At 34.9% G+C, this 16,502-nt stretch overlaps 1 protein-coding gene across 4 annotated transcripts in view; it reads right to left on the bottom strand.

Moving 5' to 3' along the window:
• The window catches only part of PARP4 (poly(ADP-ribose) polymerase family member 4), a 54,828-nt gene that overhangs the window by 21,201 nt on the left and 17,125 nt on the right, over nucleotides 1–16,502 (bottom strand). For 2 of the 4 annotated variants that reach the window (XM_054223559.1, XM_054223569.1), the window contains 14 exons: nucleotides 15,445–15,582; nucleotides 14,049–14,147; nucleotides 13,649–13,832; nucleotides 12,719–12,881; nucleotides 12,063–12,187; nucleotides 10,210–10,341; nucleotides 9,957–10,043; nucleotides 9,320–9,484; nucleotides 8,423–8,469; nucleotides 6,094–6,175; nucleotides 5,537–5,674; nucleotides 3,897–4,092; nucleotides 3,590–3,660; nucleotides 1,968–2,155 (listed from right to left, as the gene is read on the bottom strand). In XM_054223559.1, the coding sequence (XP_054079534.1) occupies nucleotides 1,968–2,155; nucleotides 3,590–3,660; nucleotides 3,897–4,092; nucleotides 5,537–5,674; nucleotides 6,094–6,175; nucleotides 8,423–8,469; nucleotides 9,320–9,484; nucleotides 9,957–10,043; nucleotides 10,210–10,341; nucleotides 12,063–12,187; nucleotides 12,719–12,881; nucleotides 13,649–13,832; nucleotides 14,049–14,147; nucleotides 15,445–15,582 (1,815 nt within the window). The remainder of the gene's footprint in view (nucleotides 1–1,967; nucleotides 2,156–3,589; nucleotides 3,661–3,896; nucleotides 4,093–5,536; nucleotides 5,675–6,093; nucleotides 6,176–8,422; nucleotides 8,470–9,319; nucleotides 9,485–9,956; nucleotides 10,044–10,209; nucleotides 10,342–12,062; nucleotides 12,188–12,718; nucleotides 12,882–13,648; nucleotides 13,833–14,048; nucleotides 14,148–15,444; nucleotides 15,583–16,502) is intronic. The other 2 variants (XM_054223575.1, XM_054223581.1) reach the window with 2 other exon arrangements.

Raw genomic sequence — 16,502 nt, 5'->3', positions numbered from 1 at the left:
TGTATTATGAGATTTCCTAACAACATTTGAGGAAATTACATGGAACAGGATTTTTAAAAGTCACAGTGCATACCTGTGCAGAAAATTAATTTAGGTTCAAACACCAATAAGACTGCATCAAAACGATCCTGATCTTGAACTAATTAACCTCAATCTCAGTAGAGCTATTGAGCATGGACATAGCTGTCTTACAGCTAAGTCCGGTGTCAGCTAGGGAACGTTACTGTCTGAACAACGTGGATGTAACCAATATGGTAACACTTATTAGCCTGAGAGAACAGCAGGCTCTGCTCACCAACAGTCTGACTACCGTCAAGCTATTTCATAGGCATATACACAAATGAGAGCTTTATAGAGGATTAAAGGAGAACGATTAAGCAGACGAGAATTCTTTTGTGAGAGAAACAGCACAGTAGCCTTCAAACTTTGTCAGACAGAAAGTAGACTCATTCCTCAACAGGACCATACCACTGCCCTAGTGACCTAGTGAATTCTCACCAGAACTCCTCAAAGCAAAATTGAATAGTACAATTGTATCTATGCTAAGAACACATAACATCTTGGGTTTAAAGTTTACTGCTCTTTTAAATGTCTTCCTATAGATTTTGCTGCCTTGTACAACTCTGTTAAGTACAAATCTTGCACTATTTAAAAATATTTTTTTCATTTACTTGCAGATGATTACCACAGATAAAACAGATGCATTAATTCAGCCTTCTAGAAAACACTCCCTTTGTCTACACAAATGTATGAACCAGACTGAACTTCTCTTTTACACCTATTCGCCATTATTACTTTACCAATGTAACACATTAAATACAGATCCTGCCTACTGAAAGCAGATTGTTGCACATTTGCACATTAATGTTAGTGGCACAGAGGAACCATTAAAAGCCATGCCCTCTCAGACTACCAGCACTGAGGTAATCCATTGCCAAGCCTAGTTCCATAATATCAATAACCAATAATCAATGAATGTAAATATGCAGAACATGAACATAACGGGAATGTAAATATGTTGAAAATGGTGTCAGTGTGCTGCTAATGGACACATACCATCTGTTCTTTCTTGTGTGTTGATGCAAATTCTAGTATAGTCATAACATACAATTACTCTGGAAGAGCACCGGGATGTCTAGCACACGGCCTGAAGGGTGCGCCTGCCCGGTGCTGCGAGATCAGGGGAATGTTGCCTGAGCTATGGCGAAGGTGTCATTAAAAAACACCAGTCCTAGAAGAACATGACCGTCACCATCGGTCTTTATTTTGACGTACCCTTGCCAGCCTTCCCAGGACATGGTAAGAACTTAACACCTCTCTGACCCTTTCCCGTTTATGCCTTGCAACCTGAAGTATGTAGCTGTAATCCAGTTTGTTGTTTTGTTGTTGTTTTTTTTTTTAAAAGCTGTTTCAATTACGCACATATCTTTCTAGTTTGTTGTAACTGAAAACAGTCAAACTATATTGCAATGAATTTCAGTGAGGTTTTGCCTGTTCCTCTGATCGTTGGAAGTCTAGCGCTCACTTGGTCTTTAAGTAATTACCTTACAAAACAAATGAATATTAAATAATAAAATTATACAACTACTAATGTTGCATTGAAATTGCACTATTAAAATGAGACTGTACCAAAATATAAAATGCAAAGTTTCAAAATGTCAACTCTTGTGCTTTCCAATTATATTCTTAAATAGTACAGTTGTTATAATGAAGATATGAATAGGTAAGACCACCTGGACACAGAATTAACATTATTGTAGGCATCTTACTTTCGAAATTCCTTACAGATTTTCCATTCCATTATTAAAGGTAGGCAAACATTTCTGCATTTAATCTAAACATACACATATATTTAAGGCAGTATACTCAGGCATCAGACAGTTCTCAGCTTATTAACCTCTCACTTTGAAGAAATTATCAGTGATTTTAAACAAATGCAATTGCTAGCTAACTAACTTTGTACTTACCCCACACCACATGTAAATAACCTCGTATGTTGGACATTATCTTTCACAATCTGGAAGGTCACACTCTCATTCTGAATGTGCCCATCTGATAGAAGAAGAATGTTCCGGTGTCCTTGAGAAGGGAATAGCAGATTGAAGTAACGTAAGGTCTTCCATAAATCAGTGTTTCCCAATGTTGCAGTAGCAGACTGAAAAGTAAAGTATTACAATTTTAGTTTTGAATTTAATTTATTTTTTCCTGAAATAACATATAATGTATAGTTTAATCTTTATTTCATTATACATGAGTGCTGGTTTCCAAATATAAAGAACTCATTTTTAAGCTTTATTTGTTCCTGTTATTCTATAATTACTATTAAAGATAGAGCTTAAGGTCCATCTAGTCCTGTATCTTCTCTGGCTTAGGCAAAAGGTACAGGTAAAATAGGTAAGAAAAATGGTAAATTCTATTCCTGCATTGTTTTCAGAGCTTTCAGTAATCAGTGGTTTGGGCACTTCTTGAACCGGAGTTTTCATCCATACTATTGCATCTAAAAGTTATTTACACGCTCTTACTTCTAATTTGCCTAACCCACTTTCTGAATTGAATTAGTTTAGCCTCAACATCAAGCACGACAAGAAGTTCCACTGTTTATTATGCATGAAGAGGACTGTTTGGTTTTTGTTTTAAATCTGCTGACTGATCATTTTGCGAGGAGTCCTGCAATCTTTAAGAGGTGTGAAACAGCAAGTAAGCATCCCTATTCCCCTTTTTCCTCTGTTTATCCTGGAAAAGAGATTACTCTGTAAGGATTCAACAGACGCTAAAAAAAATCAGGATGAGTCCTCTCCTTGTACAGCAGGTCTTCCATATATCTGGCCACCTCCGTTTTCTGTCTCTCTTAGTACCTTTCTGACTGATGCTGAACACTGGGCTACCACTTAAAAAGGATTGTTCACAACGGTTCCAGTATCGCTTCTCTGGGTTAAATCCCAGAATTGTACAGTTTTAGTGTTTTTCCCCGCTTTGTGTTACTCTGTATTAATCACTATTTGCATCTTACCATCCCATTTTCAAGACATCCATTATATTAGTATCTTATACATTATGCTAGCATCAAGGAGCTTTAGTTACAGCTGAGAAGCCTACTTCTGGCACTGAGAAGATATGGTACTAACCAAAACCTGTTATCCTAAATAGTCTACATCTGATCTTTTGGTGCCAAAGGCATTCTCCTTTTCACTGAAAGTCCTTTGGCCTAAGTACTGCCTTTGCTTACAAATTACAGATTTCCAGAAGGAAGTCAAATTATTTCCTCTCTTTCTGCTGTGAGCAGACAATGAGAGGTATGAGACTCCAAAGGATAAATTTAGGGGGAAACACTGAAAAATGTCCTACAGCCACTGATAGCTACTGAGCTTCACTTAAGCAATCACTTAAAACCAAACTGGAATTAATCTTCAGATGTGGCTGTGCTTGTTATTAGGGAAAATAGACTTCAAATAGACTGAATTACAGAAAAAAATCTTAGAAGCTAGCCTAAAGAAAAAGAAAAAAGAGGAAAAGTCACGTAACAGAGTTTTGCAATGATAAGCACCCCATACAAAGAAGTATTCTTTACAATACAACCTGATTTACTTACTGTAACAAACTTCTTCAGTGATTCTAAATCATTTATGACGTTCATTGAAAAAGAAGAAAATTCTGTGAAATCTGTGAATAAAGATTGATATTAAGAGCATTAGAATATGAAACGTAGCAACAATATGGAAACACAAGTTTAAGTTTTAGGACTAGAATATCAGAGTAGCAGTATTCCATACCGCTACACATTCCTGCTTGCAGTTCAGTGTATTATGCTGGTTTGATAATAATGATGTGCATAAAATTAAGCCATGACAAGAAGGTAAAAGGTGGCTCTCAGGTAAAAGGGAAATAGAGAAACTCACTTGTGCCAAATTTGACTACGTTCACTCTTTGTCTGAAACCAAGTAGCTCCAAAACACGTAAAGCAATCTGCTTTGCTTGGTGTAGAGCTGAACCTGCCATAGAATTCGAGCAATCTAATAAAATAGTAACTTCATTGGACTGGTGCTCTTCTTCAAATGCTGTTTCAAACTCTGGTTGGAATACAAGCATGCAAGCCTATGGAGGGAGAAACAAAATCATCAGTGCAGTGGATAAATACTATTTCACTAGAAGTGTACCCAAACATCTTCATTTTTCTTATTATGGAATGAGAGCAGAATATAGCCGTACTTCTAAGTTTTAACAAATATATGTCATTTACTCTTAATGCCTGAAAAGTGCAACTTGCCTGTCCTTTACCTATATCCCAGGTCTCACATGAAAAACTGAAAAAGGAATTTTGTGGTTTCATGTTTTATCTGATTCACTCTACTGCAAACAGCACTGGATTCTCTGCTACAAGTTAAAAAAATAATAAAAAAAATCACAAATGTAATTTTTTACAATTATCACTGCCACCACCATCAGTTTGTGTAAACCCGAAGTGCACACCATCCTTGCTATGAACAGAGATGCTATAAAAAACAAAGGCTTTCAAAAGTGGAACAATGAAATGCTTGAAGGAGTGAAAGTGTTTCCAATAGAGAAGGAAAGGTTTGCAGTTTGGAAATACAAATTGCAGTCATCAGAAAGAAATCCCTTAACTAATACATTTAAGCAAAGCGACTCTGATTGAAAGGAAGAAAAATGAAAGACATCACTGTCAGAAAGAAAACAATCTTATCTGTCATATTACTTCTTTCAATCAATTTCAACATTGGACTGACAGGTTGGTAACGCCAATATTTTACATTTCACTTCTGCAGCATTTTACCTTATTTAAGGAAAAAAAAAAAACAAAAAGGAGCTGAATCTAACTTAAAGTGCCAGGGACTTCACAAAAACCGTGGGAGAATGAAACAGCTTCTAATAACCTGGAATCACAGATTTTAAGTTTTAAATGTACTTCTCAGACAAGGAGTTACTGGGGGTGAAGGTAAAAGGGGTTGAACTGATCCTTCCTTTCCTACCTAAACTTTTATTAATGTTTTCCAGTGGTGACAATGAGCTCTTAAAATAAAACACAGACAGATTCTACAAATATTTGTGTGTGAGATGTAAATACAGCCCTACAAATTTAATGGTTTAGAATTTTACTTATTTTTAATTAGTACAGTGATTGCGTGACTCTGAAGCTACTTAGTTTCAGCCTCAGACATGACTTATTTGTTCACTTCCATTCCTGTATGAAAAACTGTATGTTTTGTATGAAAAACTGTAGTCACATTTCTATGAAATACAAACAGCAGCACAAAGTGTTTTAAGAGAAATGACTGGACACTGTGTTGAAACAGTTACTGTCTTACAAGGCAAACGATAAAACAAAAGCAACAAGATTCTATGCAACTGAAAAGAAAACTAATTTCTGGAGAATACTCAGCTTAATAAAACAGATCAAATTGAGCACTGTCCATGGTGCGACATTTTTCTTCATCTTGTACCATCAAAATGAAACTGATCCTGTTTATTACATTTAAGCATATTCAGTATTACCTCATGAACAGTACAAGCTATTCAGTACCTCACTCATTTTATTGGGATGCTTCTCTACCCACATTCGAGGTAGGTAGACCTCAGAAATCCAGATATCTAGAACAAAGCCACTGACATCCAAGGAGCTGTCCTCCACAGTCTTAATTACAGCCTTGCAGTCCGTTTTCTAGAAGAGGAGAAAAACAGGCATTTAAATATTTATTTAATAACAATGCCATGAACATTATTTGCTTTGTGAGAACAGGGAATGACAACAGCAGATTTAATAGGGATAGTCCCAAAGCTTTTTGCCAAAAAGGTTATAGAAATTTTACAACGTACAGTTTCTCGTTACATATTACTATCTTTAAAACATCATTCTCTTTCCTGAATGTATCTTTCAATAAGAAAACAACCAAAACAGAAAGGTTTCAAGCACAACAGAAATTTTCATCTGAGAGAAACAGAGGATCGAGCTGTTTGCAGAATGAACAATGCACAAAGCCAGACAGATCTGCCAGAAGAGTTTTCTAGGATAAAAGTTCCATTTTATATACACAGCAGAACTGCCAAGTCAGAGACATAGTTACAGTGAAATTAACTTACCTTTATTTTAAGTTCATGTGTCCAACTACGTATGCGTTCAATACTAGATGGCATCTCAATAGACATATCCAGGGAAAATCCACTAAATAAAGAGAAAAGAAAAAAAAAAACCTGAATGGCACTCCAGGGAAGATGATGTTTAATCTGCATACCATGACATCTCCAAAAGAAGGAGCTATGCTTCCTGTTCTTTTTAACTCTTTGGATAAAAGTGGAGAATACTGAACTAGTTAGACAAGTTTCTGTCCCTAGGATACCCGAAGAATAACCATGCTGATTCACCAAGGTTATTCATAGTCTAAAAGGTCAGAAGGGATCAAGAGGCCATTTGACATGATCTGCTCTATAACATACTACATAACACTTTAGCCAATTATCTGTTCATTTAACCTAATTTTTATTTTCTAAAGCAAAGCTTCATAACAGACCGCCAAACTGGATTTCAGAGAAGGTAAGTTCATTGTTTTCCCTGGCTAAGTGTTCCAAACCTCACTGCTAAAACTGCATGTCTTTTTTTCTTATTCAGCTGTAATTTCGTCTTTGCTTCTTAATTTATTTCTGTAATGGCATTAAAAAGCAATTTGATAGGTGCAATCATACAAAACAAGACACATAAAAGACACAAGATACCATACAATGTCATGGAATCACCTCCCAGTTTGCAGACAGAGGTCAATGTGCATCACCTTGAGTCTGGCGGGGGGGGGTTGTTGTTTTGTTGTTGTTGGGTTCTGTGTTTTTTATGCTTTGGTTTACTTTTTATTTTTTTTAAGGTCTTCAGATTGGCATTTTGCCAACTTCAGTCAGTCTTGCCTGACAAAATAATCTCTCTTTGCTACTTCATGTTTTGCGTATTTTGGGGCTGTATTAGCCATTTCTGCCACAATTACCACATGGTTGTTTATTCCAAGTTATTGACGTACTCAGTGAGTAATAAACCCTGGGTTATTGGTAGTCACTGTATGCCAGGATATGATCTCCCAAGATCTAGATGCATAGGGCTGCAATCATTTAATCTATGTATAGCCTTGCATTTTTCAGTTTTATAGCATTTTTGTTACTGTTACATGGGCACTTTTTAATATTCTTGACCATTCTGAGTCCCAACCTCAATTATTCTTAATGTACCACGAACCTGTGTATCCTCTGCATATCCTATGAGCAATTATTTTCTATTTACAGCCATATCTCCATTATCCTTAAGGTGCTTCTGGATAAACATACAATACATACGCACAGCCCCAAAGTATCTGCAGAGAGAACGAGCCTGCAGCCAGAAAAACCTATTATGTTATTGATATCATATTAATAACTTTTCAGCTAACTTGAATGTCTTTGTGCTGCTCCCTCTAGAACCTGAAGCTGGAAAGAGTTAGACAGAGATACCTGATCTCCATCCTCACACAATAACTATTCTTGTTTCCCAATTTTATTCATATTTTTCTAGTTGAATTTCCCCCAACATTAAAAATTAAATTGTATTATAATTTGAAATACCTTTTCCACAACTGGATGTGTAGTGTATGAACTTGGTAATTTATTCCTGATATATGGCAGAAATAGCATCAAATCTTTAGCTGATCAAGACAATATTTGTACTAACCATTAGTAATTGCACTGAATAAAAGCAAGTTAATAATAGGAAATACTATTTCAAGTTTAAATATAACTTTAGAAAATTATAACAGATGTGGTTTTGTGCCTGCTTTGCTGACAGAACAAAGAAGAAACTAGGACATTATCATAAAAAGTACTTTTCATGGTTTTTAATATGGAAATATGAAGAGCATTAAGTTTTGACACATTTACTGCTACTACTACCTGCATTGCTTGTTATTCAGGTTGAGAATGGCCGTATGCAGAAATGTTACTGGGAATAAAACTATAGTACTCAGTTTCCAAGAAGTCTTTCTTTACCAGCAATATCACAGTTTCAGATAATTGTAATTTTTTATTTAAAATGCAAATGCAAAGAAGGGTAAAATATTAAGTGCAGTGATATTGAAAAAAAAATTAAGATCACGGTCTCATAAGTTTTGTGACTTAGGAATTTATATGTAATCCTTAATAACAGAAATGTTTCTGAAACAAAAAGAAATATTTAGTGAAGAAAAAGTGTATAATAATTAAAAGGTACTCTCTTATGATATTACCCTTCTAAGGATACGAAGAGATTAGAATGAAAGGTGAAATTAAACTAGTTTCTTGATAATGCAACTTACCATCAAATATTCCATATAAATAAGAAAACATTACATTTAAATGTTTTAACTTAATCATCGAAGTTATTGATAAAATAAAGCAGATAATATTAATGAAAGTAACTTACTTTTTCTGTGGTTTTACTTGTTTAACACAAACCTTTTTTATTGTATCCTACAAAGAAAAAAAAATTACCTGCACCAGTTATTAAATATTTGTATGTCATTCCTGATACTTCTATCACCCTGGACCTCCTTTATCTTATTATATCACTAAGTTGGGATTGCATGGAACGCTCTTTACTTCATTTAATCACATAGCTTTGTAATCTGAGCATCATAGCAGCTAAAATTCAAATGAACGTGTGCATGTTTCTCTCCCAAAGACAGAGTGAACTTTAGAACTCTGTATAATATGGGTCTGGAGCAGAAGGCATGATTGTTGAACAGTCAGACATGCGATACAGCTATATGATCTCAGAGGGACTAGAACCACAAGGACCATCTCTGGCTCTTCGCTAGGATTTAAACACAGAGATGACCTCCCATCCCACCTGTGGAATTTAGGAGCCATCAAGGGCATCCAAAGAAACAGATGGGCAACCTTGTCCCTGAAGCAGAGAAGAATAATAGCAGAGTGTTCAGCAGATGCTCAGATACTGTTTCATAATGGAGACAATACAACGTCTTTGCAAGCCAAAGGAGGAACAGCAGCACAGAAACAGCAGGTAACTCAAAATACGAGATCTAACATGTGCCCAATTCAAGTCAAATTTTTAAGTCCTGCAGGAGAAAATAAAGAGATAGATAGAGGCGTTCTACGAATCACTGCATTCCTATGTTTGTGTTCACGTTGCTTTACGACAAGAATGGTTATAAACAATTGTTTTCTAAAAAAAGAGAAGAAATTAAAAGGAAAACAAACATAAACTTACTGAAGCCTCTCGTGTAACTGCAATTCCCTAGCCACAGAACTTTTGCTTCAAAACAAGAAGATGCTGTTTTAAGATTGTATTTTAACCAACCTGCGTGTTTTCATTTAATGCTTTGTCCTGTTGCAATGGTGACACAGAAGCAGGGAGATGAAAGGTGATACAACCATGCTGAAAACTCAGTTCAGTGATATAGGTGATTTTGATCACAACTGTACAATTTGGAGGTAAGTTTCCGACACTTATTACGAAAATATCCTAAAAAAAAACCCAACAACAAAACCCATAAACTAGCTTTAGTGACATCATTAAAGCCTATGTTTTCCAAAACAATAATTTAGTTGAAACTGAAATCAAATGCTAACACAGAAACTACTATTTGATTTTGGCGAAGTCTAAGAAAAAAGGGGATTATGATATGAAATGTCAAACTTCCAATAATTCCTTAATTTCTAGCAAAACTGATCAATAGTAACTAATTAAATCAATCTTTTACAAAAAAAAAATAAAAAAAATGAAACAACCTGAAAGAGACATAGCTGTTTTATATAAGCCATAGCACATATTTCAAGAAACAATAGTTGTTTTTAAAAATGATGAAATGTATGGTCCAAATAAGGTCCAAATAGTAAAAATGAGCTTCCCAAAAAAGACATGATTCAGCAGCAAATCTATAATTGGACAACTGCAAAATTTTCAAGTAGGTACTAAACCACGATATTCAACATACCGGTGCATCTTGGTCCATCAGATAAGCTCCATCACCCTGCCTGATAGCTTTCCGATATTCTCTATGTGCTTGTTTCTTTTCTTTAACCTATGAAAGATTGTTCCAAAATAAGTCATTTCATCTCTATAGACAGAAAACTTAACCAATATTCTCTTAAATGACATGACTACCTTGATATCCAGTCAAGTGGTAACAACAAAGGATCTTCAGATTGAAGGAACTACATCAAAGGCAAAGTACAATAACATTTTACCTCTCCAATGACGTGTTTTCCATTGATAAAAGCTTCAAATCCACAAACAGCAGCTTTATCATCCAAAGGAAAGACATATTTAGCTTCAATTGGTTTACTGTTTTGATTGGTGTAGGTCTGAAACATTACTACCTGAAATGAATATTTTTTGTGTAACTGTAATGTTAAAATGTGATTAAAACATCAATACTTCAAGCATAACAGCATCACTGCTTTGTACCACAAAACGTCAACAGGCATGCCACAACTGGAACTTCGATTTCTACCTTAGAATTGAATGTGTAACATTCATCAGTGCTTGACAAATAGCTATCTCCTGAAACATGCAAGGAGCTATAGAACTTTTAATCTCTAAATCATTAATTGAATCTCTTCCAGAAAAAGAGTAGACTATGACCTTCTAAAGGTTATCTGATATACTGGCAGAGCTGGAGCTGTTGCCTACAAAAGAAGTCACCACTCAGTAATAGTTTCTAGCCAGTAAGGACTAAACAAGAAGGAAGAATAAACCTCTGCAAAAAAATATTTTTACAATATACTAAAAAGTGTGTTTGGAAAGGCCTATGTTACTTCTATACCTATAGTATCCATCTTCTAATGACAGAATTTCTCTCTCAGGTGGCAGATTGCACCTGACTTTTTTCTCACATCTGCTCTTCTGTTTACTTCCCATGTGTCATAACAAAACTCTAGCAATTCCTCCTTCCCCTTTGCTGCCATTCTTATTGTCCCTTGCCACCTGATCATTTCTGGTTTATGCTCTGTACCTCAGCCTTACAGACTATTTTCTGCTTTGATGGACTGGGTCATAGAACAGATGCCACTGGATAGTAATTCATTGCATAGCAACCCAGACAAAACCCAAACCAAAACAAACTCAAAACCAAACAAAATAACCCCCAATAATCCCTCATAAAATGAATAGTTGTTCAAAGGAATCAAACTCATCAGACAACAGTTGTGAATGTCCGAATAGCTTACACACAGAATCATTTGCAGACAATGCTTTCAAAACATTTTCTCTACTGTTTTCCCCTGCTTTCTTTTTTAAAGCTTTAGCAACAACATATAAAAAACATTATTTACTTTTATGAAGCTACTTTGGCACTGGAAACCCCTGAATACAGATTCGTGTGGAGACACACACGTGCCAGAACTCAGTAAAGCCATAGCTTCAGCATGACCGAGACTGTTTAAGGCACGATGCAATTGGAGGGGGAGGAGATTATGGAATTATGCCCCAGGACTGGAAAAGACCTGTGATTTGACAGAATGTGTTCTTAGGGTATATGTACTGAAAAACAAAGTGGGCCCTTATTTTAGCCTGCTTAGCTAACTTTTATTAGCTAATTTTGAGGTTAGAATAGCAAATTCTTTTGTATTGATTGATATTTTACTTGTGACAGCTAATTTAGGTTGTTTAACCAAAGCCAAAACCAAAACACAAATACATTTCCATAAACCTTTAATCATCCTAGGTATTTCTCACTGGTTTATAATTCAGCTGGCAAACAAGGAAGTCTTTTAAAGGGAACAGAACACATACAATACTGCAGAAAGTTTCTCCGCAATGGTGACTTGATTATACATAGGCAGAAATCAGATTTAAAAATAAAGCCAAGCCTTTCACTGTCCAAAGAGCTTTTGGCATTTGTTCGACTATACATCTCTAAGAATAAAAACTGTTTCCACTCAGTTTCAGGACTTCCCTTCATTTAGAGATTGAATTGCCTTTTTTTTTTCTTTTCAATTAACTAAACACTAAATAGCATATTGACTAAAGCACTATTTAACAAGTGGATTAATTTTTCAAGGCTGAGTTATGGAAAAGGACAACAAATAGCATACTCTACCTGTGCTACAAAGTCTATTATCCTCGCTTTGATATAAACACCTTCCAGAGGGACAGGATTTCCCAATCTGTCCTGAAGACCAGTTTTTACAGGATTTGAAAGATTTGCATTTGGTAATTCATAGCCTAAACAAAGAGTTTACAAAAGATTAAAAAGATATTTTTTGAAATACACATTCCAAAACTAATCCTATATCAATGGCCCATGTTTATTTATGCAATTCACAACACAAAAGTAACACTCAGTTTCTGTTATGAACACTGGAGTTGTATTGCTGAGCTGCAGGCTCTGTCTAAGGGATCATGAGTTCATGATAGTTCTTTAAGGTCTTACAAGGTCTTTTTTTAGAACCTTGCATTTGAATTATTTAAAGACCATCTGATGATTTATGCAAAAGTGCTCCCTGTGCTTCTCTTGAAATGCACTGTCACAGGAGGAGATGCAACTGCTGTTGGTAATTATGCGTATAGGAAATCTGTTCAAAACAGATGCTATACAGATGCCACATGATAATCACTAATTGGGTAACATCCGCAAACAAACCACAAATTATGTTTTATTATGTTATCTTCACACATGTACTCTAAAAAGGGTTCTGATAAGCATTTAGGAAACTCTGGAAGCAACTCAATATACAAACGGAAAACATTTCTTACTCTCCTGCTGTAAATGACATTGAGACTCTGGCTCATTGTTACCTTGCTCCAGTTCCACCCCAACTGCAGGCTGAAATTGTTTTATTTGATCTTCAGCAAGGCAAAACTTAACGACATATCTAATTTTAACCTGACAGGTTTTATACACGACAAATTCATCATCCTGGTAGAAACAAAGAAAAGTATTTTACAACAAAACCAAAGCTGTAGATAATATATAAACCAATGCAAATTGATTAAGAGGTAAACCTAAATGACACATCATTTTTTGAAAAATGGTAAGGATCTGACAGCTTTTATTTTCACTCCCCTAATCTCTCTGTATCACTACCACTTGCATCTCTTATCTTCTTACTTTGTATTCACCACAATTCTTATATTTCCTTTTCTCCATAAAGCGCAATGATTCCTCAAAATAACAAAGAACTAAAAAAGTAAAAAACAGGTGGATATCTAGACAGCAACTGTTATCCGTTAGTGTGCCACTCCAGCTATCATGCCCGCCTTGGAGTACCAACCTATTACGGACAGGGATTTTTATCATCTGGATTCATTTACAAAACAATGAACCATCCATGGTAGTGATTTCTTATTCCATGCACAGTAGAATACTGCTTCCAAATAACAATTTAAATATCACAGACCAGATATTTATACAATGATTAAGTTATAATAAAAGGTAATATTTACATTTTTCTTTTAAGTATTGTTTTCTTGCAAGAATTCTTTACAAATAGCACTTTAGAGGCTTAGAATTTTTAAACGCACTTTACAAGCTGCAAGACAGACAAAACTGATTTTATGCATTATTGTCTAGCGATTTAGCATCTGAACTGAAATGCAGGTTAAATTCATTTTATTATCTATCAGTGGTACAATAAATCCAAAATCTGGTGCCTTTTCAAGTGCCCAACACTGCAGGATCAGTACCTCAAAGTCTGAAGAGATGTCTGCTGTTTTACGGACTCCATGCACACTGTCAAAACCTGATGGTGCATTATTTAATGAATAATCTTGTTCATATAAATCTAAGCAGGATCCAAGTGCCACGTCACAAACTGCCAGGAGCCGGGTTCCATCCACTTCACTAGGTGAAGAATACTTAATACTGGCACTATATGTAAAGAAAGATCAGACACATTTCATTAAAATTTATATAAATGTAAACATCATAGGGGTTTAAGGATACACAAGTACTTCTGAACAGATGGACAGGAATAAACTTTTTAATTAAATGATGTTAAAAATATTAATAATTATATCAACTTAATTTGAAAAGCAAAAAGAACACAGAAAGGATAAAGTGAAGAGATATTGTCATTATTCAGACCTAACAGAATCACTGAAGTAAATGCCACTGCCCAGATTCCCGATGTCAGTTCTTTCCAGGCCATGATCTTCAACAACCACTTTCGGCATTAGCAGTCCTCTAGAGAAAAACAAGGTCACACAATGAATGAAGTACAAAATACTTTTGCATGTAGCATGTGGGCTAATACACATCGTGCAATCACGAACCACAGAGGATAAAAACAAAATACACTTTACAGAAATCATCCATAGACACTCAAGGAAAATAAAGTCTATTCATAAAAAAAATAAATCCCAAAGTCATATTAATCACCAAGACACTGCTTACATCAGCAATAAAGACTGTTAGTTTTTCATTAAGCAGAAAACCAATGCATTTTCCAGATTCATTGCCAAACACTCAAAATACTTCTTTTGGTTATTAGATGAGTAGTTCTATGTTTCTAGCAACTGTGCTGTATTCAATTTCAAAAACCTATGACATTTTTATATCTAAGAAAAAGAAAGTATGAGTTTTAAAGGTAGAATGCTGGGAAATGGATACTTGGAAACTTCTCCAATGTTCGATTTGCAAACCTATTAAGTGTAAAGACACCATCCTTAAACTGTTTGAGACATTTAATTTATTACTGATTGATGCCCACAGAAAACATTTCATATAAAAAGAATGTAAGAAGATACAATATTTAAATAAATTCACCAGTTTTGTAACTCACAATTAAAATCTGCAGTATGAGGAAAACAGAATGCTAATATGACTTTTGAGGTATTTGAATTCTGATAGTGTTATTTATCAGCTATGTTCTTTAAAATATCCTTAAATTTTCAGTGGCTGGTATTCACCGCGTACATACTATGATAAGGATTTAAATATGTCAGGCTACTAGAGGTTATATTATTTTAGCACTATTACAATGCCTGAGTGATTCCATGGTATTCAGTCACAGAACCAGATATTCTGTTATTCCCGAAAATTATGATAATCTAAAAAATACGCCAAATAAAGCAGTTGTGGGGAAATAATGTATAGAAGTGGAAGGAGGACATCGTCAATGCAATTCTTTCCTAAAGCAGAATAAATTTTCCACACAGCCATTACTCCCCATTTTGTCATTTTTCATCTGGATTGAAACCACACTCCTCCTCATCATATCCAAAAAGCTGCATTCCAAGTCTAATCTAGCCGGACAGTAGTTAAATTTATCATTACAAAAGATTGATTTTTCCTTCCAGAGGTCTGTAGAAGTATATGGATGTTCATACACAGTTAACATTAATAAGTTAATTAACATAAGTTAACATTAGGTTAAACATAATGCAAAAGAACTTAATATTAAAAAAAAAGAGTCAACGTACATTTAAGAACATAGTTAAGCCTCATTCAATGTCACAAAAAAGGGAATGCAAATTTTTACCTGGAAAGAATTCCCATGAAGTTGCGCACAGATGATGCATGGAATAAGGATCGAATGTTTCCAACACTGCTCAGAAATTCTGCTGTTTCAGTTATTCTGCCAACCCTATACACTTTTAAAATTTTCACTGGACAGTCACTACAAGAAATTTGAAATTATCTTTGAGATCGCATGACTTAGTGCATTTAAGATCAATACACTCTTAAAAGATAGTCTTATTCTAAATCTCAAAGTAATGTTCAACTTTTTTTTTTTGTTAGCAATTTGGGTGGCAATTATTTGGGTATAACCACTTAGTAACATGTAGTTGCTAGGTAGGTTTAGACCTTAGCTGCTTAACAGCATATTTACTCAGTAAAAACAAACTTGGAGTGACTATATATGTATAATTGAAGCCCACTTAATTCTTCCCTGTATTAATGATCCAACCATTGACTATTACATTTCTAGAACAACCTTCTCTTTAATTTCTCCATATTTACCCATTTTTAAATTTTATTAACAAAAGAGACAGGGTGCCCAGTTAGAGGCCAATGTCAAGAACGTTAAATAGAATTATAGGCAAATCTGCAGAACAACTTCCCAGAAATATGTCTTTTTCACACAATTGAAAGCTAACTAGAAAGGGATGGCAAGTTCTGAAGTTCTGTACATAATCAAAAGGTGACCAGGTATTCTCTCCCACCCCCACCAAGTTCATTCACACAGAAAAAAATTACTTGTTTTACTCAGCAGAACCCCAAATTACACTTTTATGTTTACTTTTCAGTTATTGTATAAAATGCCTGTAAATAAATACTGAGAAACAGTCAACAAGTCCAGACCCCGTATATCTTATTTTAATAGCTTATATAAATAGATAGCTCTTTACAACTAAAAAACAGGGAAAAAACCCACCAAAATTGACATTATTATCATTTTCAGTTTTATTTTATATTTACCTCCATTTTGTTCTGTATAAGTTATGGTAAATATGCAGCTCTGCAATCCCATTAGCGCAATCAACACTGCACAGTAACAGAACCTGATAATTCAGTCCTCTTTAGAGGTATTTTGTG

Source organism: Rissa tridactyla, chromosome 1, assembly GCF_028500815.1.
Source record: "Rissa tridactyla isolate bRisTri1 chromosome 1, bRisTri1.patW.cur.20221130, whole genome shotgun sequence".
Lineage (NCBI taxonomy): Eukaryota > Metazoa > Chordata > Aves > Charadriiformes > Laridae > Rissa > Rissa tridactyla.
The sequence above is the reverse complement of the archived record's forward strand: the minus strand, read 5'-3'. Positions and strand labels throughout refer to the sequence as shown.